We start from the raw sequence: 26,668 nt of genomic DNA, 5'->3' as shown, positions 1-26,668 counted from the left end.
GGGTGATGGTTTTTGTTGAGATATAAAGTTGGATGTCATCGGCGTAGCAGTGAAATTGAAGGTTGTGGCGACGAATTATTTTGCCAAGGGGGAGCATGTAGAGGATGAAGAGGAGGGGGCCAAGCACCGAACCCTGGGGGACGCCTTGGGACAGAGGAGCAGTGGAGGAGGTGCAGTAGTTGATGTTGATAAACTGATGTCTGTCGGTGAGGTAGGATTTCAGCCAGGAGAGTGCAGTGTCAGTGATGTTGAGTGATGATTCGAGGAGGGACAGCAGGATGGTGTGGTTGATGGTGTCGAATGCTGCGGTGAGGTCGATGAGGATGTTCAGGTTGCCGGAGTCAGAGGAGAGGAGGAGGTCGTTTGTGATTTTCAGAGGAGCTGTTTCGGTGCTGTGTTTTGATCGGAAACCGGATTGAAATGGCTCAAAGAGGTCATTGGAGCTGAGGTGGGCTTTAAGTTGTGAGGCAATGACACGTTCAAGTATTTTTTACAGAAAGGGGAGATTTGAGATGGGCCGGAAGTTGGACATGATGTCAGGTGTGAGTCCAGGTCTTTTGAGAATGGGTGTGACAGCAGCCAGTTTAAGAGAGGGGGGAACTGATCCAGATCTGAGGGAGGAGTTAATGATGGTGGCGATGAGTTGGGAGATGGAAAGGAGGCTCTCTTTAACACATTTGGAGGGCATTGGGTCAAGTGTGCAGGTGGAGTTAATTCCACTCATGAAGTCGGACAGTTGCATGGGGGAGAAGTGGGATAGGGGCTGTGAGGTGAAGGGGGGGGGAGCCAGGAGGGGAGGTGGGGGGTGCTGATGAGGGTGTCAGATTGCTGTAAATGTTGCTGATTTTGGTTTAGAAAAACGAGAGGAAGGAGTTGCACTGTTCGGTGGTGAAGGACGAGGTGGTGTTGTCACAGGGTTTGAGAAGTTTGCTGATGGTGGAGAACAGACGCTTGGGGTTCCTGGAGCCAGACTGAATGAGTTGTGAGAAGTAATTAGACCGGGCTGCTTTGAGTGCGCTACTGTACTGCTGGAGATAGTCTTTGGAGATTTGAAGATGGACTGTTAGTGTGGTTTTCTTGTGTTGGCGTTCAAGTTGACGTTTCCTTGATTACATTTGGCGGAGTTCGGGGGTATACCAGGGGGCGGAGTGTATGAAAGAGACATGTTTTGTTTTTGTGGGGGCCAGTTCATTGAGACAGAAGGAGAGGGTGCTGTTATAATAGTCCACAAGTTCAGATGGGTTTTCAGAAAGTGGGGGGGGAGACAGACAGACATCTTGCAGGTAATGGAGAAAGTGATTGCTGAAGGTGAGATGGATTTGAGATTTCTGTAGGTTATTGTGCGTTTTTGCTTTTGGGCGGGGATGGGGATGTTGATGTCCATGATGATGGCCAGGTGATCAGAGATGTGGAGATTGAGGCTGGACAGATGATGGATGGTGAGACCAGTGGAGCAGACCAAGTCCAGGATGTTGAGTAGTTGCGGGCAAGGTCATTTTCTTTCTTTTTGGACATTGATGATCTCCAGAGTGTCTGAATAGAAGCTCACCATTCATTCGTCACGTCCATGTCTCCTCTTGTTTGCAATTTATATTGTGAAGATTGCCCTTAACCAATCCCTTACAATGTAACTTGAACATATGACACTGGGAACCAAGGCCCAGGTGAAACTTGGTGCAGAGCATGTTCTCCAGCTGGTTCACACAAAAAGGTTTCCAGTGGTTCAACAGTAGAACACTAGAGAGACATTTTGAAACCATACTAGCTCACTTGTCATGTGCTGTACCATGCATTACATTATTACATTACATTGCATTTAGCTGACACTTTTATCCAAAGCGACTTACAATAAGTGCATTCGACCAGGAAGATACAAACTTGAAGAAAACAGAATCATATAAGTACATCAGGTTTCATAGAGCCAAAACATTTCAAGTGCTACTCAACTGGCTTTAGATAAGCCAGTCCTTTGTTAGTATATAAGTGCTTTGTTAGTAATTCTATCTCTCGAAGTGGAGTCGAAAGAGATGAGTTTTCAGTCTGCGCCGGAAGGTGTGTAAGCTGTAAGCTATCTGCTGTCAATGGGGAGCTCATTCCACCATTTTGGAGCCAGGATAGCAAACCCACGTGTTTTTGCTGATGGGAACTTGGGTCCCCCTCGCAGTGCGGGTGCAGCCAGCCGTTTGAATGCATGTATTTAGCCAATTAGTTTCACACTAGCTTTAGCTGTGAAAGACGACTATTACTGCTTGGCCCCAGCTAACCTGCTTCCGAGCAGGCTGATAATATCATTGCTGTCGCAATGCCTATAATCATGGCTCTGTATGCCACGGTGCAACTGAACCGTGCTATACGGAGAATTCAGAGTTGGTTGGGACTGTATTTTTCAGCATTGAAGTCGTCATCATTATCTTATACCTTAACACATTGCATTGAGTAACACCAAACTCTTCCATCCCGTTAACATCTGAGTGTCCCGAATAAAAACCATCCCAAAACCACTTGCCATTAACGGTAGTGATAGAATCCAGCTCTCAGCGTGAGATCCAAACTGTCAGGCTTGAAAGGCCCCGGCTCTCAATAATGTAACGGTTAACACCTAGCACTTTGTGTACATGGACCCAGCACACCCCACTAATTTCCCTGCTGAGAACTGTTAACAGCTCCTCTCTGTTCTGTTAAATGGTAGATGAAAGCACAGCGCGCACTGGCTTTTTCTTCTGCCGTCAAGCTGCCGTCACATGTCATGATTTCCCCTCAGCCTCCACCGGGGCAACGACTTAAAGGAGGCAGAGATGCGGAGTTGTATGTGATGGAAAAGATGGGGATGAAAGGTGAGGTTGGAGAAGAAGAGACTGAAGTGGAGAGAAAGATGAGAGGAGCAAGGTAGGAATAGGAATAAAGAAGAGATAGTCAGGGTGGCGCTTGGAGGCATTTTGGGGAGTGCACCCAACAGACACAGAACAGTTCTGTCTCATGTATCCTGCTATCTAGGGAGGGAACACTGCTGTAAGACAGCTAGAGAGGTTTTTCTTAAGTGTTTTGCTGACCACAGTAAAATGCATTCATCAGCTCCCTAATGGCCAATTCATATTTTCTCAACCGCAGATTGGTCAGGTTCCCCTTTTTGTCGTCTGTCAGTACTCATAGCAAGCACACCAATGTGCATGCTCCAGTTTCATTACGCTTTCCAGTGTATGTGGTGGCCAATGCAACTCTAGCTGCTTTGCCAAGAATAAGACAACAAAACATAATACAAAACATTTGACGGAAGTGGACCCTCAATTGTAGTACCACGTGCACATCTGCCTTGCCACAGCTGTTTGTGGATGTGGCACGTGAGACGGGGTTGTAACCTCTATACACACACACACCATCAACTCCCGTCCATTCACATGCACATGATGCCAGCTATGCATGGCTTGCTTGGTTGCTAGGAGGCCAGCTGGATCTGCCCAGCACACCGTGCACAGAAAGAGAGAGACAGAGAAAGAGGATGCTGGCAAGAGAAAACTATTGCAGTGGCGGATGGGAGGGGTGGGGTAGGCAGCAGAAAAAAAGACAGAAAGTTTCCAGAAAACTGAGATAAAGGCAAGAGTGGGTGGAGAGGGGTGAGGAGAGCGAGGGAGCAGCACAACCAGCGGCGAGGAGGAGAGCGGCAGGACAGTCCTTTAAAAACCCTCATGACTTGGAGTATAGTTTTGACAAAGTGAGTTGGCAGGAGGCTGTGACCCCCTCTGTCCTCTACCCCTCTGCCCGTCACTCCGTCCCCCCCCCGTCCCCTATAAATCCAGTCCTTTCATGGGAAGTCCAGCTGGCACTGGGCTGGGGGCTGATGTTGCTGTTCAAATACACACACACGCACGCACTCGCACACACACACACAGTCACATCTGAAGGGACCACTGGAGAAGCATTTCCTGGATTGCCTGCGGCAAGCGAGATAGCTGTCCACTGGAAAGGCGCATACTCACTTTGCAGATACACACACACACACACACACACACACACACACACACACACACACACACACACACACACACACACAGTTTCACACATGCACTCACAGACAAATTGGACCATGCAGTTCTTTGCTTAAAATAATCAGATGATCTAGTCATTGGGGGGGAAACTCTGGCACTGACTCTCTCGGACATAAACCCCGGGCCAACCTCTGGACGGGCTTAATGAAACACACACATTCTGCCTGACAGACGGGTGGAGCCATAGAGGAACAGTTGGAAAATAAAACTCAATATATACGCCGTCAATAGGAGAAATTAAAGGAACACTAACAGGATGTCATTTTCTGATTGGCTAGCACATTTCCCCTACAGTAATGTGACCTCAGACATGACTGTAAGTCAAATGGATCCAACTATGAGTTAAAAGGATTTAATTTGAGTTGAACCAAACTGTGTCGTTTTCTTTATTTTATTACTAGCCTGTTCGGGACAGCTTTAAGTGTGTGTGCCATCATGCATTTCATTGCACATATTCAATGAGCATGTGACAAATAAACCTTTAATCTTGAATACGTGGCATATCCTTTGCCTCCATTGTTCTTGGGCTCTCGTTTCAGTTTCAAATGAGGACGCCTTGAGATGCGTTATTGCTTACATACAATGAAGCTCACAGGAATTGTGTTACATGCTTGATAGAAGTTGAGTTGTTTCACTTTTGACTATGCATATTTACCGCCAAGATCCATAGTAGGCTGAATAAGTACTGTATATATACTGTTTTAGTATCCATTGTTACTTTTAATAAGAGCCTGCCAAGTTGCATACAGGTTAAGCATACCATACAACATACTTTCTTAATCCCTCTCACTCACACACATACACGTAATGTACAGACACTCACTGGTAGCCAACTAGCCTGTGTCTACAGCTCTTATATAGGACGTGTTGCTACAGTAACAGACAGGAAATGGCCTCCTGTTTAGACCACCAGTCACATCCCATCTAATCTTCACGTCTTGATCGAGCTGATTTAGTTTCCTCTGCTTTCGGCCCCAGGCCACAAAGCTGTAGCATCCGATTGAGCGAAATGCAGGAGGAAAAGAAGCGAGCAACATGACCTCCTGCTGAACAGCTCATGGATGTGGGAGGAGTGGACGGAAATCTACTGCTTTGCTCTTGGCTGAATTCGATGAGTTTGGATATTAATACCATACCACTGCCAAATATAAAACACAGCAGATGTCTTATCACAAAACTCAAAAAATACAGAAAATCCACGGGGATGACAAACTATGGTTGTATTTAATCATTTAAAAAAGAGCCGTTTGTTTTATTTTTCAGTAGATACTCACGGGCGGTTTAATATTTGTTTATTTAAATCATTTGACAACATTTTGAAGTCTTGTTTTGTTGTTTTTTCATACCCTATTATTATCCCTACCTGTGTTGGGCTCGCCTGTCTTCTCCCACTCATTCAGCTGTGATTTAACAAAGGGGTTTCTTTAGTGGAGGTCGGTTCCCACCAAGCTGTTGTTGTCAGAGCTTCACTACAACACAGCATAATGTGGCTTTGTGTGCTTTTTAACAAATGTGATGCTCCATATCAAATGAACAGAATGAATTGGTAAATGCCATTTTGCTTGTGTTGGATTTTGTTCTAAAAGATCACACAAAGAGATGGTTAAAGTTTAACAATTCTTGAAAAAAAAGTAAATGTCATAGGACGGCATACAGCAAAAGCATGAGAACAATCATTGTTTTCATGGGTAAACAAATCAAAGTTGTTACGATTAAAGTTCTTTAGATTTTAACTGAAAGAAGGGGTTGAAGGGCTGATGCTTTACACGTTTGAGGACAGTGTTACAAAATACTGATTTAAATAGAAAAACAAGGCAGAAAGTTGAGGTGTTTAATGTTCAATACTTTATAATTGCAAATATATTTCCATGGCGTGGATTAATTTCATTGTGATTTGAGTCTGCATAATTACAGATCTGTTATCCGTTATACTCAGACAGCCCGGGTGAATCCAAATATTGGTAGAAACACTGGCAATGTTTTCATCCAGATGAGTTTTATTTCCACAGCCAAGTGATTTCCCAATGAACGTTATCCCCTGAAGATGAGATACAAAAAATTGGAAAAGGGCTCGATCTCTGCATACAAACAAATATCTGACTATCAGGAACAAAGCAGAGGAAATCTGATGGAAAGTTTCCGAAATGACAGAAAAACGGTATGGGCCGCGGCCACGCAGGGGTAAGGTCTGTCAGGGAGATAAGAGCTGAGGAGAGAGCCTCCAGGCTACAGTTGATGAGGGATGAGGGAACGCACACACACACATACAGGGTTGGGTGTGTGTGAAGCCTTCAACGTTTCAGATTTGAGACGGGGGAGGCTTATATCTAACCTCAGTATCAGCAGGTGCCCGGCAGCGGTAACTTCATTCTATTTCTCTATCCGTCTCACAGCAGGATGACCATCCAGTCAACAGATTACCGCCACCGGTGCCAAGGGGAAAAAAGCAGTCTGGATGTAACATTTCCACCGGCTCATATTTGTGGTTTATGATTAGAGCCTGTGGAGAAACTCTGGGCAATCAGAGGTAACGCTGCGGTGCTTGTATTAATCGAGCAGTGGTGGGAAATAATCATCCCATCTCCTGTTGTGTGATTCTTGGTGGTCGATGACAACACGTTATTCTGTGAGGCTTGTTGCATTGATGGTAATTTATCCAATGTGTTTACTGTGTCTGTAACCTTTCTGGGCCACATGCCCCAAAATAATATCTTGGTTATTTTCAGCTGTTAGCCTTAATAGCTCAACACGATATGACAACATTACTGAGCATGATATGAGTACAAATTATACAGTTTTATAAATAATTGATAACAGACAAAATATTCTCAACTTAAACACCAGGAGTCAGAATTAAACACCCAGTTTTGTCATCATGTCAGGGCAGTGTGCTCTTTAAATTGAACCCTTTTGGAAATGGATTCAAAATGATAATACACATCTAAAGGCTTCAACACGTAGAAAAAGCTACATTCTACAGCTATGAGTATTTGCTTAATAATTCTGTCATTCTTAACTGTATCGGTGCATACCTCACATTTGTCCTTGAGCCGTGAACTAGCCGTGTTCGGCACGACTTTAACAATACATGATCTACCATGCAGTGTTCAAGTACCGTGTCCTTCAATATGTACTGCGAGCCCTTCAGGGGAAGAATAGTGGACGTGTGTTAGGGGCTTTAAGGTGGCCTGGTGGGGAGAGAGAAGGACTCATTACTGAAAGGTCAACAGTTCAGTCTTGACATCAGCCTGTGTGAGTGTACCAGCCGCCACGTGGCCTCCATAAACTTTGCAGCTCCTTATCCTCAGTATATCTGTAGTCGGTGCTGAAATGTCAAATGTGATCACATACAGTTACGATTGACTGCTGACTTCGTAGGTTGGGTAGAAATGTGGCAGAATGGAAATGATGGACTAATATGTTCTTTAGAGTGATGATGGCTTGATGGCTGATACCAAAAGCAATTATTTGTTGTGCACTTAGCTGATGCGTCACAAAATATATCCCCCACTGCCATTAGCTATGTCATCTTATTGGATGACAGTCAACAAGGCCAATATCAGCTGATCCTCATTAGTATATTGAGGCATGTCTAATGTTCTTAGAGTTTGTACAGTTTGGTACAAGTTGTTCATTTTTAGCAGAACATGCACAGATGAATGCCAGATATCCAGCATAAATACCAAGTTTGTGCAAGATCTGTAATACCTGCAGGTAAAATAAAAAAAGGATTTGATGAAATATGTCATTTGAGGTCAGTTATTATAAAAGGAAAGTGAGGTCATGTTTTGAGGAAATTCCCTTTATGTATATACATAACCGACACCTAATTAGGACTCTGCATGCAGTGTTGTAGTCAAGTCACCAATTCACGAGTCGTAGTCACTCTCGAGTCACCAGTCTTCGAGTCTGAGTCACCCAAGGAGTGTCCGAGTCAAGTCCGAGTCCGAGTCATCATTACCTGTGTTCGAGTCCAAGTCCAAGTCACCCAAGGAGTGTCCGAGTCAAGTCCGAGTCATCATTACCTGTGTTCGAGTCCAAGTCCGAGTCACCTAAGAAGAGTCCAAGTCACAAGTCTTCATGTATTAATCTTCGTGGATATATGTGTTGAAATGTAGCTGCTCCTCTACATTGCTTTTATCCTGTCATGTTATACTAATCTGTCTATTGAACTGCTGTGAAGCGAGTTTGGCTACAATTCTTGTAATAGGTGCTATACACATATAAAGCTTATTACTAATATTAATATTATTATTATTATTATTCTTGTAAATGACCTTTTAATATGTCTAACTATATTTAAAATGAGTTACCTTTTAGAGAAGTGATTATATTGTATGCCAATATTTTCCTATGGTAAAGTTTTCGTTTTGCACTTTTATTTTGATAGTAATAAGATCGGGACTCTTATTTTGAAGGAACTTTTACCGGTGAAATCGGCACATGTTAAGTAGCCATGTGCTTCCGTGTTATCGGCTGAATCTTTATTTATTGATTAGATCACGTTACTCTGATGATAGTGTTCAAGATAAGAGTAATGTGTTACGGAGCCTTCTCTTCAATATTGTTTCCACCTAACGAACATGTTGCGCTGCTCTTTTCTAATGTGGAAGCAGAATGTGTGAAAGCATACAGCACGATGCGGGGTGTGTCTCTAGACATCTCTAGACTGGAATAACGGGGCCCAGTACGCGAACTCGCCTCACAGGTGCACACGCCAGGATAGAGGACATCAGACTCCAGACAAAACTTGCTCGAGTCCAAGTCGGAGCGTCAATGTACAAGTCGAGTCCGAGTGATCGCGGGGGGGAGAATTCAAGAGTCCGAGTCCAAGTCATCGTGCGCGAGAATTCACGAGTCCAAGTCCGAGTCGCGTCAATCAGTGTGCGAGTCACGAGTCCCGAAAATGGGCACTCATCAGTCCGACTCGAGTCCAGGACTCGATCTCTGTCTGCATGTAATTGGCTTAGTGTATAAAATACTTCCATCGAGCATGAAAGCTGTGACTTTGTTTTTTTAAGTGGCTGTGTGGTATGAGAAGAAATTAGCAGAATTAACAAAGGGGCCTTTGATAAAGTGAAAAGTAACACAAATAGGGTTCAATAGGTATACAAAGGGAGGGTGCTGGCTCCGAAAAGTACAGTCTACTTATTTCTACAAAGTCTTGTTACTAGATTATTTTCTGGGAAGTGTGCCAAACATTGGTGTTACATTCTCAGACGGTGGCGGTGTCCTTCAAGGCGGTGGCGGCACCAGAGACAAATAATTGAACTGAAAAGCAGCGAGACTGCAAGAACAGAGGGCTTCTTTCACAAGTACACAGAAACTCCTCATCAGAACAATTGACAGGTTGCACTTTGTTCATCAAGGACGATTTCCTTACACACTAAAGAGGAGACGGACACACCCACCAGCAGCTGAGATCAAGCTAAGGTGTAGATCAGATATTGGAAAACAATTGAAAAAACGTCCATCTTAGTACGTCAGCAATCTTCAGCATCTTTACACACGTTATTGTTCCTTTGGCATATTTTATGTTGATTGTTGCACATGAAAGCCCCATCTGATATCTTGAAGAAAACATCTCAAAGTGTTGTTCAATTAAATAGATAAAGCTGGAACATGCTGTCCAGTTTTAAAGCTCACCATGAGATGTTGATAACTGCTTTCTTGGCATTTGTGAATTGACCAAAGGGAAGGCATTTATTTGTTGTTTAAAACATGTTATGTCTGAGAAATTAGCTTGGAGTCATGTCCTCATATTACACCGTCACATACTGTATAAGGCCCCCAAACTCTCACCAAACTGGTCTGGAGCATATCCAACCTCCCATCAACCAACCGCGGCCTCCACTTTGAAATGTATCTATCTTATCGAAACAGGATGCATTATTGATACGCAGCTGGCAGGGTTTGAGTAAGAGCGGAGCGGTTGAGTGTCATGGGGTATATAGTCTAAATATTTCAAAGAGAGGTACTTGTTTCTCTACGTTGCTAGCCTAAATATTTCATATTGGGGGCCTGTGCGGGATGATGCCGGCAAGATTTCAAGACTCTTTTTCTGCTTCAGCCGGAAGAAGGCTGAGCCGAGGCACTGCTGTTTTCAATCAGAGAGAGCCGGCACGCGGGGGAATGTGCAACCGAGAGCGCGCTTCCACACACACTCGTCATTACCGTATCCCCCTCCTCTGGGCTTCCTTCCACATCTTCTCTGTTCAGTAGTTGTGGTTTTCTGAATCTGCCATCCACTTCCGAAACTTATTCAGCGGTCTGGTTCCAGGCAGAATTACAATAACGCATTACACAGAAGTACTGCATCCACAGCACATTACATACATCAAATATAATGTGTGCACTCCGTACATACATACAGAATGAGGTTTTATTATGTGGGACTAATGCTTGGAATTGCCATCCTGCAAATGATATGCTCAACCACACACTACTTATGTGCTTCTCGTATTTGCACACACATTTTGATATAATGTTGCACACTCTGCATTGTGTACGAGGCAGACTCCCCTGGACTCGGGGGTCAGGTGTTAGCCATGTTACCTGCAGCCGAGGCTTGGCGAGGGAGCGCTCCATGATTACCTCTGTGCTCTTGCTACTCTACTCAGACGCTTTTTTTTGCCCTCTCCTTATTTTGTTATTTTTTTATTGCAGTTTATTCCCACAGACAGGTACTGCCACACACTCAAGAAGGCACTCAGACACACTTACAAGTACTTAAGTAAGCAGATGTAGCGCATGCACACACACAGTTTTCAAAGGCATGCACACACAAAACATCCAATTTGCGTCGAGGGCTTAGTCGCATTTGTCTCAGTGTTGCAACTGCAAGCTATTCCTGCCTGGCCTCACACGTCCAACACCTCAATAAACTGCCCATCTCGCTCTATGTGGATGTGTTTATTTGTGTGTGTAATGATAGAGTGGTCTTTAATCCTGCAGACTGGTGTGTGTCTTTCAATTAGCCAGCCAGGCTTGTTCAGGGCCAGAGAGGGTCAGACTACTATCACAATCTGAAGCTAATCCACTACGGACCGATCAATTCAGAGAGCAGCAAGGGGGGTTTGGAAGTGTATATGTTGTTGGGAGAGAGAGGAAAGGTTGGATGTCAAACCTCTTAAGTTCTGCCCACACCTCCAGTTTGTTCAGCGACTTATTTGATTTGTTGTTGCTCCTGTTGACAGCAAGCCTCCATTAGTCGAAGAAACAGAAGCCAATCAAAACGCCATAGGTTAGGTGTGGATCTGTGCTGAAATATTGATTGAATAATACTAGGACTTTTAAATAAGTTATCTTGTCTGCTCGCTGTCCATTCTCCTACAGTTGGCTCTGTAAATAGGATACACACAAATTGGATCAGACTGATCCGCCAGGACTATACCAAATGTTGGTTTTAATTTGGCTTCTGTTCGGCTTTTTAAATGAAGCTTTGAATGTTGGCATTTTAGATGGCAGCGTTTTGGTATGTGGGGAGTTTTTACAGGGAATTAAAAAGGATGAACGCCAACAACTATGGATTAAAGTATAACTTCAAATACAATCGTGTTTTGAATGTTCCAACCTATTTCATATTTTTTAATTATTTGACTGAGGATTGAGACGGAAACCAAGTGACTCACCGCACTGGTAATGTGTGTTTGAAAGAGTAAGAGAGACGGAGAGGGAAAACAAGTCGGACTATTGCACACTTGCTTGTTTTGTCGACAGCAAAGTGCCGTCAGGGTGCTGGTGCCCTTCTGAAAACTGCAGACATGTTGAACTAGAAATGCTTGGAGCAGCCACTCAGAGTGCTATGGACAGCCAGCGTCATTTACTCACAATTTGTATTTGAACGTCAACAGTTTGGATGAATTCCAGATTGCAGCTTTTAGGAGCGAGTAATTAATGAAAAAACCAACAGGTGAGACTGTCACGCCTTCATGTGTGACATCGAGCTCTTCTTTGGTCCCGCGTGATTAAGTTGTTGGTGTTTATCTAACAGGAACACAATAGCGAACAGCGATTGCTTGTTTGCTGTAATTACATCTAATTACCATTGTCTCGTACCATTCAATCCTGTTTCAATAAACCTCATGCTTCCTGCCGCACATAGAATACTATAATGTACCGTTTGTCCTGAAAATAAATAGCACCGTCATTCTTGTATAGAGCAATTCTCTCCGTGCTATAACATATAGTCCAACATCAATAGTTCACTCCACAGTGAGCAATGCATTGTTGTTCTGTTGATCCTGCTTATTCTTCCAACAGCTGTTGTTACCGCCATTTTGTCAGACAAAGCACCAAACAAATATTGATTTATGCATAATGTATCTACTTCCTAAAGGCATTTCCATGTTTTCATCAGTGCAGATCTAACGAAGCGAGTAATGATACTGTGTGAGGCTCTGTGTTGCAAATACAACCAGAGTACAGTTGTGCAAATGCTTTTGTATTTTGACAGCAGTAGTATTATGTATGTCTTGGTTGCTTTTAATTGTCATTCTCCTGATCATATTCATGAACATGAAGAGAGGAGAGGGGAGAAAAGAGCAGTCGCTCCGGCCTTAATCCTCGCTCACTGGCAACCTCATCCCCCTCCCCCCCCCCCCCCCATCTCTCTCTTTTTCCTGTTTTGATAGGATGGAAGTGATCCATCTGAAATGAGCAAAGGCACGCAAGCACATATTCATTTCCCTCCCTCTTTTTCCCTTTCCCTTTCTCCTACTTTCTACTCTCTTGGGCCCCTTTACCCCAACACTCCCCTCCTCTCTCCCCCCTTGCCTTGCACTCTCCCACTCTCCTCTCCTCTGTGGACCACATTTGCTTACAAAATGAGTCACCCGACCACAAACCGCCCCATTTAAGAGGGAGGGAGATGGAGGGTGACTTCCAGAGGGAGATGGATGGAGTGAGTGTGGGCGATAGGGATGAAGACGTGGGGGGGGGGGGGGGGCTGATGTCGGGTTTGCACTCAGCTGGTTTTGTTGATCAGTATTAACAGCCAAGGTCTGGATCCAATCAGCTCCATGCATTTTAGCCAAGCTAAAAATAGATTTAACAGGGCACGCACACACGCACGCACACACACGCACACACACACACACACACACACACACACACACACACACACACACACACACACACACACCACACACACACACACACACACACACACACACACACACACACACACACACACACACACACACACACACACACACACACACACAAAGTACCCAAAAAGCAGTCACAGTAATATATACACACACGGCAGCAATGCACATTCAGTGAAACTGCTGCATAGGCTGGAGAAGAGAGCACTTACAGAGGGTTTAGATTATGATACACGACTGTGCCTGTGCTCATACATGTGTGTGTGTGTGTGTGTGCACACGCGCGTGTGTGCATGCATATTAGCTGGAATCTGAATGAAGCCACATGCATGTAGGTGGGAGACATCACACTAATTATGTCAGAAGTGATGTAGCCTCACCATCAATAATGTTCATTAAATACTGAACCCTCTCCAGTCGACGGCTCTGTGTACGAGGGTGTGTGAGAGGAAATGACTCGTTCACACATGCGGTGAGTAAGCGCCGCAGTCGGATGATGGATCGCCACAGATTTGCATTAAATGCTTCTTTTATGTGGTCACGGCTGGCCGGCGGAGACCATTATTTATCATCTCTGCTGGTTAAAAGTTTCAAGCAGGCGCTGAGGATGAAAAATGACTGAACATCTTCTGGACTTGTCATCATTGAAATGATTCACAGGGTAGCTCAAGTCAACAAGGTACTTTGATTAATACTAAAGATTCATACCACACATGGGTGTTACCATTGATGCATAAAGAGAACTGGATACGGCTTCGGAGGTGGGACCTTGTTCCTTCCGATGAAAGTTAACTCAGCGGGGGCATGAAGCCAAAATGGCCTCATTCAAGTACTTTTGGGAACAGAGAGTGTGCACACTTCAGTTTTATTTAAGCCCCGCCCCTAATCCACCCTGTCATGTTAGGTCTCAGTCAAATTAATGTACTGGTTTAAATAAGGGCTATTCAAGTGTTAATAATACTTTACAGTATATACCTAAAACACTGATTTGCAGGTGTCTCTTTCCCAATGTAAATCAAAGGGGACACGTATTTGTGTGACCAATGGAATCAAGTGACATTGAAAATATCAATGCAACCGTTCAGTCACTACGAAGATTTGCTTCAAAGTCTGACGCACTTCCTGGGGGCTTGGCTGGAATATGTACGACAGTGTCATTACAACTCCAACCAAAACTCTCCACAGTGAGTATTTCCAGGAGCCATGTGGTGCAGCTTGTTAAACTGTGTTCCAACGGTAGGACTTCCCCTGAAACGTCAATGTGGTGGCGTATGTATACACGGATACCTGCCACTGAGCAGGGTTTCCTCTCTGGAAAGCCGAGCATTAACAAATTGAGCCCCTGGGAACCTGCATCCCGGACCGGCGGTCAGCAGCTTCTTCATTATGTGTCTTCACAGAGAGGGGAAATAAATGTCCGCTACGGGAACTGGAGACACTTCTTTTTCCAGTCATTCTCTAACTCTCCCAACACTGTCCAGTAAACAAGCTTGTTAATTGACTTCGTGTTCACAAGCTGTGGTTCACTTGTCAACATGCAGAAAGAAAATAAATTGGCTTGTACAAGAAAATCCGAGGTGTGTTCCTTAAGCAGAGATGTGGAATCTTTTTCTATTACGGCTGTGTTTCTGTAATCACAGGCCACCCTGCTGGCCTAGTGGGTAGTAAGTGCTCATTTCTCAAGTAGCAATCTGGGTTTGATTAAATCAGACTTTACAAAAGGCATGCATGACTCGTCTTCTACCTGTAATAAGATATAAAGGCTAATTGTAGATCTGTGCCTTGCAGACAGTTTCAGGCAGCATGCCAGCGAAACAAGACATCCTGTGATCCGGAGGCTCTTGACTCTTTGTAAGGTCGCAGCACTGATCTTACACGGGACACACGTTGTCTGAGGCGTACCTAATTACCCACTGCCAGAGGATGACACACAGCTCTATATAATCAGGCAGGGAAAGTTAGAACAATCTGAAGATCCGCTGGCTGGGAAGACAGTTTCGGGATAAGCGTGTGGGGGCTCAAGGGAGGTTGTTACTGTGGCACAGATATGCTTCTGTAACTAGATTTGAGAAATACAAGCATTATTCCCTCGTTAACGCATTTATATAAGATTGAAATACACAACGTTCTTGAAAACCTTTCAATTCAAGCATCATTTCTATTCAAGACAGAAAGAAAAGCAGTTGATATAAAAGCTTAGGATTAACGTTTCGATGTGAATAGAATCACTTGATTATGCCTGAGATCGAACTCATTCTTTGAATATACTCTACTTTACAGCATGCTGACTCCTTTTCATTATTGTGGTTGCTCTTTAAGCTTGACTTGCACACCGTACACCTGAGGCGGTTCATTCTGGGCGCTGAACTTATCTGACTGGTGTTCGTGGCCGTACTCTGAGTGCAGAGTCCTGTTGCTGACGTGTTGTTGCCTTGCAGTGGGTTTTTATGGCTGCATTTTACAACCGGATAGTTAATCTGCGCTCAGTAAAACTCCTGGCACCGAGTCAATCCCTCCGAGTCCTTACATTCTTGTGGTGTTGTGTCAGAGTGGGATTTGTAAAGACGAGAGACCAAAACAGTGGTTAAGTACTAGTATACGTATTTGCTGTGCCAAAAGCGTATCTAAAGTGTGTGAAGGTACGTCCGTATTTAGGTGTTGTGCTTTCACAAACGTGTGTGTACAGGCTGTAATGTGTGCACATTCATACTCTTCACTGAAGGTAGTTGTTCTGGTTACTGGAGCCAGCAGTGGGGCGGAGGGGGGAGGGGGGAGTGCGTCACTTATTGAGTGTTTGTATGAGCGGCTGTGTTTGCAGCAGATGGATGCTAAATGAGCGTAGAGCTTGAAAAGGAAGGTCGGGAGGCACTTGGGAAACCTGCTGAAGTTCATAACCCCCCGCAGGGTGCCTCAGCATGGGAAGACTTAATTAGACCGTGTGTGTGTGTGCACGGGTGTATTTGGTTAATGTGTGTGTGTGTTATCGTGCATGTAGATACAGCTCTTTGTACGTCTGAATGAGTGCTTTTCTCAGGGTAAAAGTCATGCAGATGAGCGTTCAAGGTGAACAGGGGTAATGAGCGTGGAAGATGAATCCACCCATTTATCTCCACTTCCATCCATCGGCTATCCATCCATTCCTTTATCCACACCCTCCTTTTCTCCCTCTTCCTCTCTCTGTCTCCTTCCCCGTCTGTCTCAGAGGAGACTGCATGGCGAGGCTAAATGGGCCAAGAAAAATGACAAAAACAAGATACTTAAAAAAGCCATTCAGACTCCCCCCCCCCCCCCCCCCCTGTCTCTTTTTTCGTGTTTTACAGTTAGCTTCTGTCATTCTTTCTTCCTTTTTCTTTTGCTACAGCACCACCCTCTGATTATGTCCTCGCTGATGCCAAGCAAGTGGAGGGAGCTAGAATATGTGATGCACAGACAGCATTGAAGATGAATTAAGCAGGAAATGTCCTCCCTCACCGCGACAAGAGGAAATTATTGAGATCGTCATGGAAACACCGGTGGTTAGATACAGGAGGGGGGGCTGTGGAAGAATTTAGTGTGTGAGTGAAGATCAGGATACTCAGAACTAATTAAATAGTAAACCAGTATACACAGAGCAAGAAGTGTCAGTGTTATACTGTACATAGAAAGTGGGGGTTTGGGCTTTAAGATCCCTTTAAAAATAAGTACCATTTTGGAAGCCTGGATTTGTTTATTGGGTTGTTACTTAATGAGCAATGATTATCAACGTTGTGGTACCACTTATGCGTTTGTGCGTGACACAAAGCACACATTTATGTAGACATATTCTAACAAATGTCCCCCATAGAGCTGCTGGGCTACGCAGTAATGCATTTCTGAAAGCACAGATCGGCATGTTGAGAAATGTCCAGAGTTACATGAGAAAGTCAATATACTTTATAAATATAAACTATAGACTAGTTTCTAAAGTCAGAGCTGGAGCTAAGACACATTAGCCTCTTAGCCTAGATAAGCATAAAGACTGAAAGAAGGGGGGTGGACAGCTAGCCTGGCAATGTTAAACGTTATAAGGCAATTAAATGAGAATGACTAGTGTTATTCCGCCTGATGAATATGGATCAGAAGGGACTTGTAATGTAGTCACACTGTAATGCATCAGATGGGTGGTTCTGCATCCACTGCATTGTAAAGCTGAAGGTTGTGAAACTTAATGAAATGAAAACAACTTCTTTAGGTTAGGGCAACACAATTACATTGATTATTTAGCAAAGGTAATTGTTTAGAATAAATACATTTGAGTGAAACTTTAAATGTTGAAACTAAAGAAACTATTTCCCTGTTGGTTTCACGCAGGAAACAAACCCCTGTGATAATAGTTATGGTACTATGATGCCAATAATGGTCTAGGTGTAAAGTACTTTTCCACATCTGATATAGGAACATTTCCTGTTCCTGTAACATGCTCAGTCAGTGTACTTACAAGTAGCTTGCTGTGCACCATCATCAACTGGACAATCGTTGCCCATTATCGTCTTTATTGATGCGTGTCCTTGAGCCAAACCTTGTGTGTTTCTTTCATACATCTGCTCGAAAGTGCACCTTGTCACAGTTAGCAGTTAAATATTAATATTCATCGCTTTGTGTCAGCTTGTCTCTCAAATCCTCATCCTTTGGTGTACCAGTTTCCAGTATCTTCCTTGCCTCTGGGTCCCATTAACCCACCATGATAACATTTAGCCTCTGCCTCACCTCAGCTCACATCTGCCAGGGTTATGAGCCTTTGTCACCTGGACACACTGCCTATAAACTGTATATAGGGGAAGGCAAACAAATGGCTTTATTTATTCTTACAGTATTTTGTGTGCGGCTGCAAATCAGAAAAAGCCCTGAGAAGAAGAAAAAACCAGGACATATTTTCTTATGCAAGACAAATCAAAGGACCATTTTCTTTAAAGCAGACAACAAATTGGAAAACAATGTCGTCCGTCATTTGCATACAAATTCAGGAGATGGTCTATCTGTGCCTGTGGCTCTGATTTGAATTGATAAGAAACGGAGATGAGGAAACTTGCAGAATAGAGAAGCCTGCACTCCAAAGGTCTTTTTACACGATGATGGGTAATGGTGATAGAGCACCTCTCTACCAGATGGAACAAAGTATTTCCTGACTTCCTGAGTGCTCTCTCTTTTCACCCTGCATCATCATGGTCTGCTGGAAGGTTAGCAGGTTAGCTACGTTTAAATAGCTATTACGCGAATAACAGATGAAAAAATGTAAAGGTTGAAAACTTGTCCCTTAGAGAACCAATTCTGCCAACACACTGAATTAATTGCTCTATTTTCATTAAACCTATTGTATTTTTTATTAGGATCCTGGGTAGCCTTACAGTTATTAAACTGGTAACTGTTGTATCCATGTCTCTTCTCACTCGTTTCAACCATGTCGTACCTCAGGAGCAGGTCTTGTCGAAAAAAGGATTGGAAAGCCAACATTTTTAGGTTGAAGGTTGTGCTATTTATGCAAAAACATGTTCTGATTATTATCTTTGATAAACCTGAACAACATATTCTAGAAGATTCTCCACCTGTTAGTGCTGCTGACCTTTGTCCCAGCATTGTAATGAATTGCATATTGAGGAACCTGTGTAACTGTGTGTAGGTGATGTTGTTAAATATTCCTAAAGGTGAAAGGCCTTCTAAAACCAACATTTTCAATTCTCTATTTTCCCAAGCAATGCATAGGAATAACTGGCTATTCTTTATGAGCCCAATGGGGACGCAGAAGCTCTGTGTGTACTGGCTTTTCAATAACCCGTAAAGAAATATAGACATACTCAATACTCTCTGGTGCCTGTATTACTGAATATAACCGAATGAAAGCATATTTATTCAGTGCAGGAAGTAGACTCCTCTTTCTAAGTGGGTGGTCTTAAAAGAGATACAGTATGTCTCGTTCTTTTGTATTCTACCTTTGTGCGTAAGGTGTGTTGATGTTCGGGGTATATTCATGGGTACAATTTGTATATGTCTCGTCCTTGACCGAAAAGCGGCGTCTAATGAGAATTCAATTTCCCACTGTGGCGCTTTTAGAGTCACTGCCTCTGGCTTATTGTATGAATGTGGCAGCGGCTCATTCAGGAAGGATTTCAGTGCAGAGAGAGGAAGGAGGCGATCAACACAAGATTATTTCGATCGGACTATTTTCATACCCCTTAAACAATTTTGTGTTTGTCTACCTCACCACAACCGTCTAACTTTTCCACCTCGGCTCCTCGCATCCCAAATCTTCTCATTTAGATTATCCCTGCGCAGTGACGGAGTAGTAGCGGTTCGTTTCATTGGCCCCTCTCTCTCCCCTAATCTTTTTCCATGTACATGACACTAATACAGAGACTGATATAAGCTCCCCTGCCTCTCCCGTTGACATTTATCACCGTGCTTCTTAATGCAGGCAGGCTGCTGCTGCTGTTGATGAGAAATAAAGATGACAAGCATGGCCTATTTTCCTGCTAACGATAGTCCCCCTGCTATTTTCTTCTTCTTTTTTCTTCCGTAAAAATATGTTCACAGAGCTGTGTTTACCAAAGCGTCTCATTGGGCGCATGACAAGGATTTGACACTGACGTTGATCACGCATCTGGCACGATCTAAGCTAATCCCCGATCCATTAGTGTTTTAGATTGTAATATGTGATGTCAGAGAACGCCTGCAGGAACCTTGCATCTGATAAAAGACGCTTTACTGCTCCTGTGCGTGGAAGTATTTTTAGCATGTTCTAATGGAATTAAACGTCATATGGTGTCGTGATGAACTCGGGAAGTCACATGCGCCTATTTTTAAGCATGGTAACGATTGACAACGCTTTACCAAATATACCCATTTGACCTTAATATCAAGCTCCACTGTCCATTCAAGACATATCCTAAAAGGACGTGTTTTTGAAAATACGCTTATTGCTTCATGACATAGTAAGAGAGAGTAAGTTCAATACCCTTTTTATTTATTGACTCGGTTGGTCCATACTTATACTTCACTCAAAACTCTATTTCTTTACAGCCAGTATAAGTAATAAAAAACTAACAAGAATTTAACGTCAAAAGAAAATAGAAATCAAACCGTCTGTTCTTGAAGGACATGTACAGACATTGCTTGTTACATTGATACACAAGAAAAGTGTCTGCCAAATGAGTTGAACAACTATGGTCCGTACTGTAAATGAAACGTTTGAGAAGTGCTATAATACGTTGACTTGATTTGTCCCACTGAGTCAGTGTTTCCTTTATTCTATATTTATCATATTGACCTTACGCACTAAACCCAAAAGGACCTTCCAGTCGTCACAAAAGCAACAACGTTTCCTTACACAAAATCCTGTCGGACTTTGGAAAGAAGAGCTGCTGCTCCTGCCATGGTTTATTTAACAATATGCATGCCAGCTCTAATGGGTCTTTCTCGGAGTTTGTCGTGAGAACATTTGAAGAATGATAGATTTGTAATTAAGAGAAGAACACTTGTCTCCATTATTCAGCTGTCCCACACTTAGGCTCTTTATAAATACCACTTTTAATACCTAAGATATAAATGGCACACGCATATAAACAAGATGGTGGCTCGTTGGGTTTCCTCGTAGATCAGAGAGAAATCTAGGACAGGCGAAGTTGGATTCATCCTCCTTTATGCCTTCTGTCCCACCGTCCCCTGATTTAGACATCATATCCTGTCCCTAGAGCCCGCCCCCATGGCCCGGGCCGTCTGTCTCACCCTGGCATCACCCCCCCACACCCCCATGTGAGACCAGAGCTGGGCGGTGTTTGAATTCAAACTGAAACCTCTCCTCTCTCCAACAATTTCCTCTCCCTAGTTGTCCCTCCTCACCTCTTTCATTTTGCGCCTGCTCCCTCAGAAGGAACTATGTGTGTGAATCACAGGCTTTCCACCAAGGCTCACTTAAAGTGACATCCCTCCACTGGATGTGTTAACATAACCACAACCATACATATTATTACAAGACGTCTGACGCTATTTCCTTGAAAGCAGAAAAAAACATGCCACTCTCTCCCCGGTGGTGCCCTGGCACGTACACCCCACACAGGGCTCATTTCAGCCACGCGCAGATTGTTTGATTGGCATCCACCGCTGTGTGTAAGGAGTGCTGGCAGTACCTCGCTGTTATTTGCATACAAAAGGAAGGGCTTCAAATGTCCCTGCTGTTCTGCATTCCGCTGCCCTCGCCATACCCCAAAGAAAATCAGCATGCAATTCACAGAGAAATAAAACACATTAGCCGGCCTGGTAAAGCTCTGCACTGTAAGCTCCTAGGCTTCTCCTCGGCTAGTTTTACACTTTCTTTGCACCCCTCTTTAGCCCAGCGTGAATGCACTCATTGAAATCCCATACAGTCTGAGCCAGACCTCTTGTCTTTCCCTTATTCCTGCAGAGGATCCTCGTATATGTGTCCTGGCATGCGTCTTGCTCCACAGTGTGAACGTTTTACCTTTGTGCCCCGCTGATCAGTGAGATCTGGACTGGGTCCTCGGGTGACAGCAGGCGATCGCTGTGCCCTGTGGTTTGACTAGCTGACCGATAAGAGAGGCATGGGGAGGAAGCAGAGGATGGGAGGATGAGAAGTGGGTATAATGAGGGGTCTGGGAAAGAAAGTGTAGAAATGGGAGGGCTTAAGGGATGTCAAACCGTGTGGCACTTCCCAGGCGTGACTGTGTGCTATTTCCCACTAAACCTCTTCAAATAACCTCTCTGCCTGTCTCTCTGCCTGTCTCTCTGTCTGTCTCTCTGCCTGTCTCTTTGTCTGTCTGTGTGTCTGTCTGTCTCTCTGTCTGTCTCTCTGTCTGTCTCTCTGTCCGTCTCTCTGTCTGTCTCTCTGTCTGTCTCTCTGTCTTTGCTGGGCTGATTCGTCTAACCCTATCAAAGACGGCACAAGGCGCAAAACAAACTGCTTTTTGCTGCTGCTGTAAAAACCCATCCCTCATCTTTGTTTCAATCTCCGACTGAAAACAGAGTGGAGTGGCAAACTTGGCTCACACCAACATGAAGGGTAGAACAAAGGACCGTTACAGTAGTACAGGCTTCTCCCCAGCTGGCAAAGGGGGGGCGGGGCAACAACAGCTGAAGTGCCAGCAGCTGGGCAGACAAGTGTTTAGAGCAACATGTCTGCGAAATGCAGCGCAGCGAGCCTCTGGGAACGAGTGCATGAGGCCCATTCAGCCTGATCCCAGCAATGACTGACTGCTCCCTCACCCAGGGATTACACTGAGAAGAACATTACTACACACTTGTAAGAGGATTGTAACACACGTAGTGGAAGACACTATCACTACAGCACACTAACAATACAAGAAGAACTGTGAATACCTCCCCCCAAACTGAACACGGCTTCCTTAAAAACAGCCGTCAATTCCTGCCATTTTTTTCTTTTCCTCCACCCATTTTTCTACCCCTCCTTCCAACCCCTCCATCCCCTCTGCAGAAGCCCTGGAGGATCCGTCCAGCGGTGGCGTTGTGGCGGGCGCCGTCATCGGCTCCCTCCTGGCCCTGCTATTGGTTATTGCGCTCATTGCCGTCCTCCTGACCCGGAGTCGCCGGCAGCAGAGACGCGGCTTCCCCAGCAGCGGGGACTCCATAGCAACCGGCAGTGGTAGCAATGGTGGAGACTATGGCAACAAAGCCCGTCTGCTGTTCAGCGGCACGGGCAACAACAGCAGTAAGAATGGGACGGGTGCAAACAACAACGGACCCATCTACACGTATCGAGAAGGCTGCGACGCCACGGGAACTCTAACGGAGAAGGCCAACGACTTCCACCACCATCACCTCCACCACCCCGCAGTAGGCAACCCCCCCTCCGCCCACGACATCCTCCTGAGTGGCGAGATAGACGAAGTTGAGAGGAGGAAGTTCGAACTGGACGACAGCATGGAGGAGGAGTACGACAGGTTTGGAGGCGGGAACATGCTACCTCCGGCCTATCACGTCCACCGAGGCCACGGCGGGGAAGAAGAGTTGGACGTGTACCTCGACGATGACATGGAGTCTCAGAGAGACGGCTCAGTTATTTCCCGGACTGCCATTTATGTGTGAGCAGAGTAGAGGAAAGGTGAGGGCTGAAAATAGGGCACGGGGATGCGGTGGAAGTTGAGAGGAGTTCAAGAAGGCGCTCTTCACCCGCCAAATCAATCAATATCGCCTCCATCAGCTAAACCTACCTGCGTCAGATTCAACTTCATCTAAGAGCTGCCATCAGTTACATCCTGTCCGCTTGAAACCGACTCTATGATCTTATAAAAACAGGATGGTTGAAAGAAAAAATATGAGAAACAGAAATTCTAATTGAAGTTTTGTGAAGCTGATGAAGGCAAACTTGTGATGGCAGTAGTGGCAGAATATGGAACTGTTTAATCATGGAGACAGATTTCATTCAGTGTCCGCCAAATGTATCAAAGCGTAGGAAAGAAATACTGCAAAAAGCCAACAAAAACAACTGATGCTGCTTATCGCCTACGTTCCTGTTTCTTCAGCTTTGCTTTGTGACTGTGTCGAGTGACTACATTATTTGTATTTTATACTTTATCAGAAATGTAATCTGCAAAGCCGGGGAACAACATAGCAAGTATTACAAAATCAACAAAAAACGCCTTTCTGTTTCAAAATAAATCGGAGAAAACACAACGGCTTCTTTCGATGTTACCTTTTGCTTCAGACTCTTCGGATGGAGACTTCGCAAGAATCATTTTCTAACTTGAAAAGCCAGACTTGGCAACAAAGATGGAGTTTCTGTTGTTCCAGTGACAACTTGTGGGGGTGACTCTGGGTTCCCGCCCACCCTGTGACACCACCTGCTTCCCTGATGGAGCGAGGGCCACTAAACAGCTGATGTGTGGCTGGCTGTGGTGTTGATGATGTGCACCATCTATATATTGGGCGCCCTCTCACTATAGCACAGTTGTTGTTATTGTTCTTGTTGTAGATGTTGTTGTTGCTACTGTTGTGTAATAATGGTGTTGATCTCGCGGAGGAAAAGACGCACCGGGAGCCTTGGGGATTTCACACACGACCACATTGGGTCGGTAATGACTCATTTAATGGGTACAACTCTATTTTTTACCCTTTTCTCTTTAAATCCCTTCTCACGTTCTATTTTCCACTTCTGTCTCTTGCTCTTTCTTTATCTCCCCGTCTCTTTTCTTTATGTTCCACATGCACTATCTGTGTGTTTTGCTGACGCTGTGTGCCACACATTATTATTTACATAATGGGCGGCTTAGACGTGTGCCGCAATGACTGTGTGCAGGGGATAACTCGTATTTATACTCCTATCTGGGTCGCATTCGACCCAGCAAAGAATTCACCGGCTTTGTTAGGGGCTGCTTTATTTCATATATTTATTTCCCATGCCCTGCAGAATGTTCTTAGGCTATGTGCCGGATTACTCCATGTTTTCTCTTCTGATTGCACACAAAGACACAGTCTGAGACGAAGTTTATTTTTTTGTCCACTAACAAAACTAAAGGTTTTTTTGGTCTGCTGACATTAAGTCTCACTTAAATGAACCGAACAAGCAAAACTAGATGGACAATTCTTTGTTATTTTGATGATGAACGGTACGTCTTAGAACTGTTTTTCAACTCATCTGCTACCGCTTAGCAAGTTAAGAATTGTGACGCAGCGCTTATGTTTCTTCAACGCATTTGCCTTATTGAGTCCCACCCTTTTCCTACTCATCATCTCTTCTGCGGGCAAACCAGCCAATTCTCAATTGCCGGATTGTATCAGTTGTCTGTTTTATGTCTGCATGGTTGTGACGTGACACAGAGAGGTTTCTAGAATGGGGATCACAGGCACATCTTTGACATGTATAGAGAGCCTGTTAGGGAAGTGAGAAAGGCTGCAGTTAAAGAGAAATGAAGAAGAAGGAGAACCAGCTACACGGCGGCTACATGCTCCAGCAGCTGCACTTGGCACTCTCTGCTTCGTAAGCTCTCTGTGTCACATCACGACTACGCTCTTTAACTTACTATAGACGGGGACGTGTTTAATGGAGTCACTTTGCAGTCAAGGTTACTGTGTGTAAAGTCAAATTTAAAACAGTGTGGTATATATGTACAGTTGTGCATAACGTGAGTTGAAGTAATATTTATCAGAGCAGATCTGAAAAGGGAATCTGTACGGAATGTGATGGACGTTAAACGGAGCGAAAATGATGTTATACTCGTATTATTAGTCTTGTCCCATTTCATTTACTCATGCCTCATTACGATGTAAGACTATATTGTGATCATAATTAAGATGTTATTGCTCAAATGTAATTATATGATCAGTACAGACTGATTGACAGATTGAAAGCTGAGACATGTCAAATGCAAAACCTCAGTTGATGGATTTCGTCGCATTAAGGAAGTCGGTTTCAGCTCCAATTCTGAAACGAGTCCTCAGAAGGTCCCTGGTTGTTATTCGTTGTTGAACATTATACACTGTGCAGTCTGTTATTCTGTAAATGAGACAGCTATATCTGCTATGTTACAATACGTGGACATATTTCCATGACGTTTCGCAGTGTGTCTGGACAGGCTGCTGATATCAGTGAGAAGAGCCATACTGTAACTGCTGTTGCCACACGTGTCACATGTATTAGGATTGTTTATTGTATCACCGCAGTACAGTTCGGATTCAAGTGTGTTTTAACTCCATCGGGTGCATGCATGCTCCAAGATCCAGGTGCTTCAACTCTGCAGAACAAAAAAGAAGTGTTTTACTTGAGTTTTATCATAATGATAAAAGATATCTTTTGACGAAATATGTGCCATTACTATATTGATGCTAATGGTGATGCACGGGAGGGCTGAAGCATAGCTTATGGGGAGTAGCTTCTAGCTTCTACTAATTTTGTTCATTTGTGTGTATGAATTATACGTTTTTGTTTTTGTATGATTTTAGTAGAATAAATTAAAAAAAAAAAATATCTCGAATTTACGACTTGAATCTACAGTTTTAAGATGATTTATTACCGTTAAGTTATGTTTGAAACACAACTGTTTTCCCAAGTGGAAAATATATTTTCTTATTGAAGATTATAATGTTAATGATTTCCACACCAAAAATAAAATGTCATCTCTCCCCATTGTAGGCCTGAGCACATCTTTTCTCCAGGGGGTTTACTGCAGCGGCGTCATTCTGAAAAGTCGACTCTGATCACACGTTGAGCTCCTAATTAGTCCCAGAGTCTTGGAGCATGCTTACCCTCAGTGAGGAATTCATCATCACTCATAACTTTTGTTTTTGCACAACCCCATTTTCAATAAAAAAAAGCTTTCTGAAACAATTCTCCGTGGAGAAAACTGGTAATTAATTAAGCCGAGCTATGTTATCAGTCTCGACGTAAATACCGAGACTCTCGCACCTCTTTCCTTCCTCAGCTCATTTCACAGCACTACGCAGTATCGTGCACCTGCTCTGGGATATTTAGCCTCCTCAACAGATCTGCCAGAGGGAATTTTACACGTTTTGCAAACTCGAGGAGAAGAGCAGTTT

The 26,668-nt window shown here is 44.0% G+C and overlaps 1 protein-coding gene across 1 annotated transcript in view; it reads left to right on the top strand.

Annotated features, from left to right (window-relative positions):
• The window catches only part of LOC117455223 (poliovirus receptor homolog), a 197,900-nt gene extending 171,439 nt beyond the window's left edge, over window positions 1–26,461 (top strand). Inside the window, exon 7 of the mRNA XM_034094635.1 lies at window positions 22,611–26,461. Coding sequence (XP_033950526.1) covers window positions 22,611–23,221 — 611 coding nt within the window. The 3' untranslated portion in view covers window positions 23,222–26,461. The remainder of the gene's footprint in view (window positions 1–22,610) is intronic.
• The last annotated feature ends 207 nt before the right edge of the window (window positions 26,462–26,668 follow it).

The sequence above is a fragment of the Pseudochaenichthys georgianus genome, chromosome 11 (assembly GCF_902827115.2).
Source record: "Pseudochaenichthys georgianus chromosome 11, fPseGeo1.2, whole genome shotgun sequence".
Taxonomy (NCBI): domain Eukaryota; kingdom Metazoa; phylum Chordata; class Actinopteri; order Perciformes; family Channichthyidae; genus Pseudochaenichthys; species Pseudochaenichthys georgianus.
Note: the sequence above shows the minus strand (reverse complement) of the source record. Positions and strands in the feature narration are given on the sequence as shown.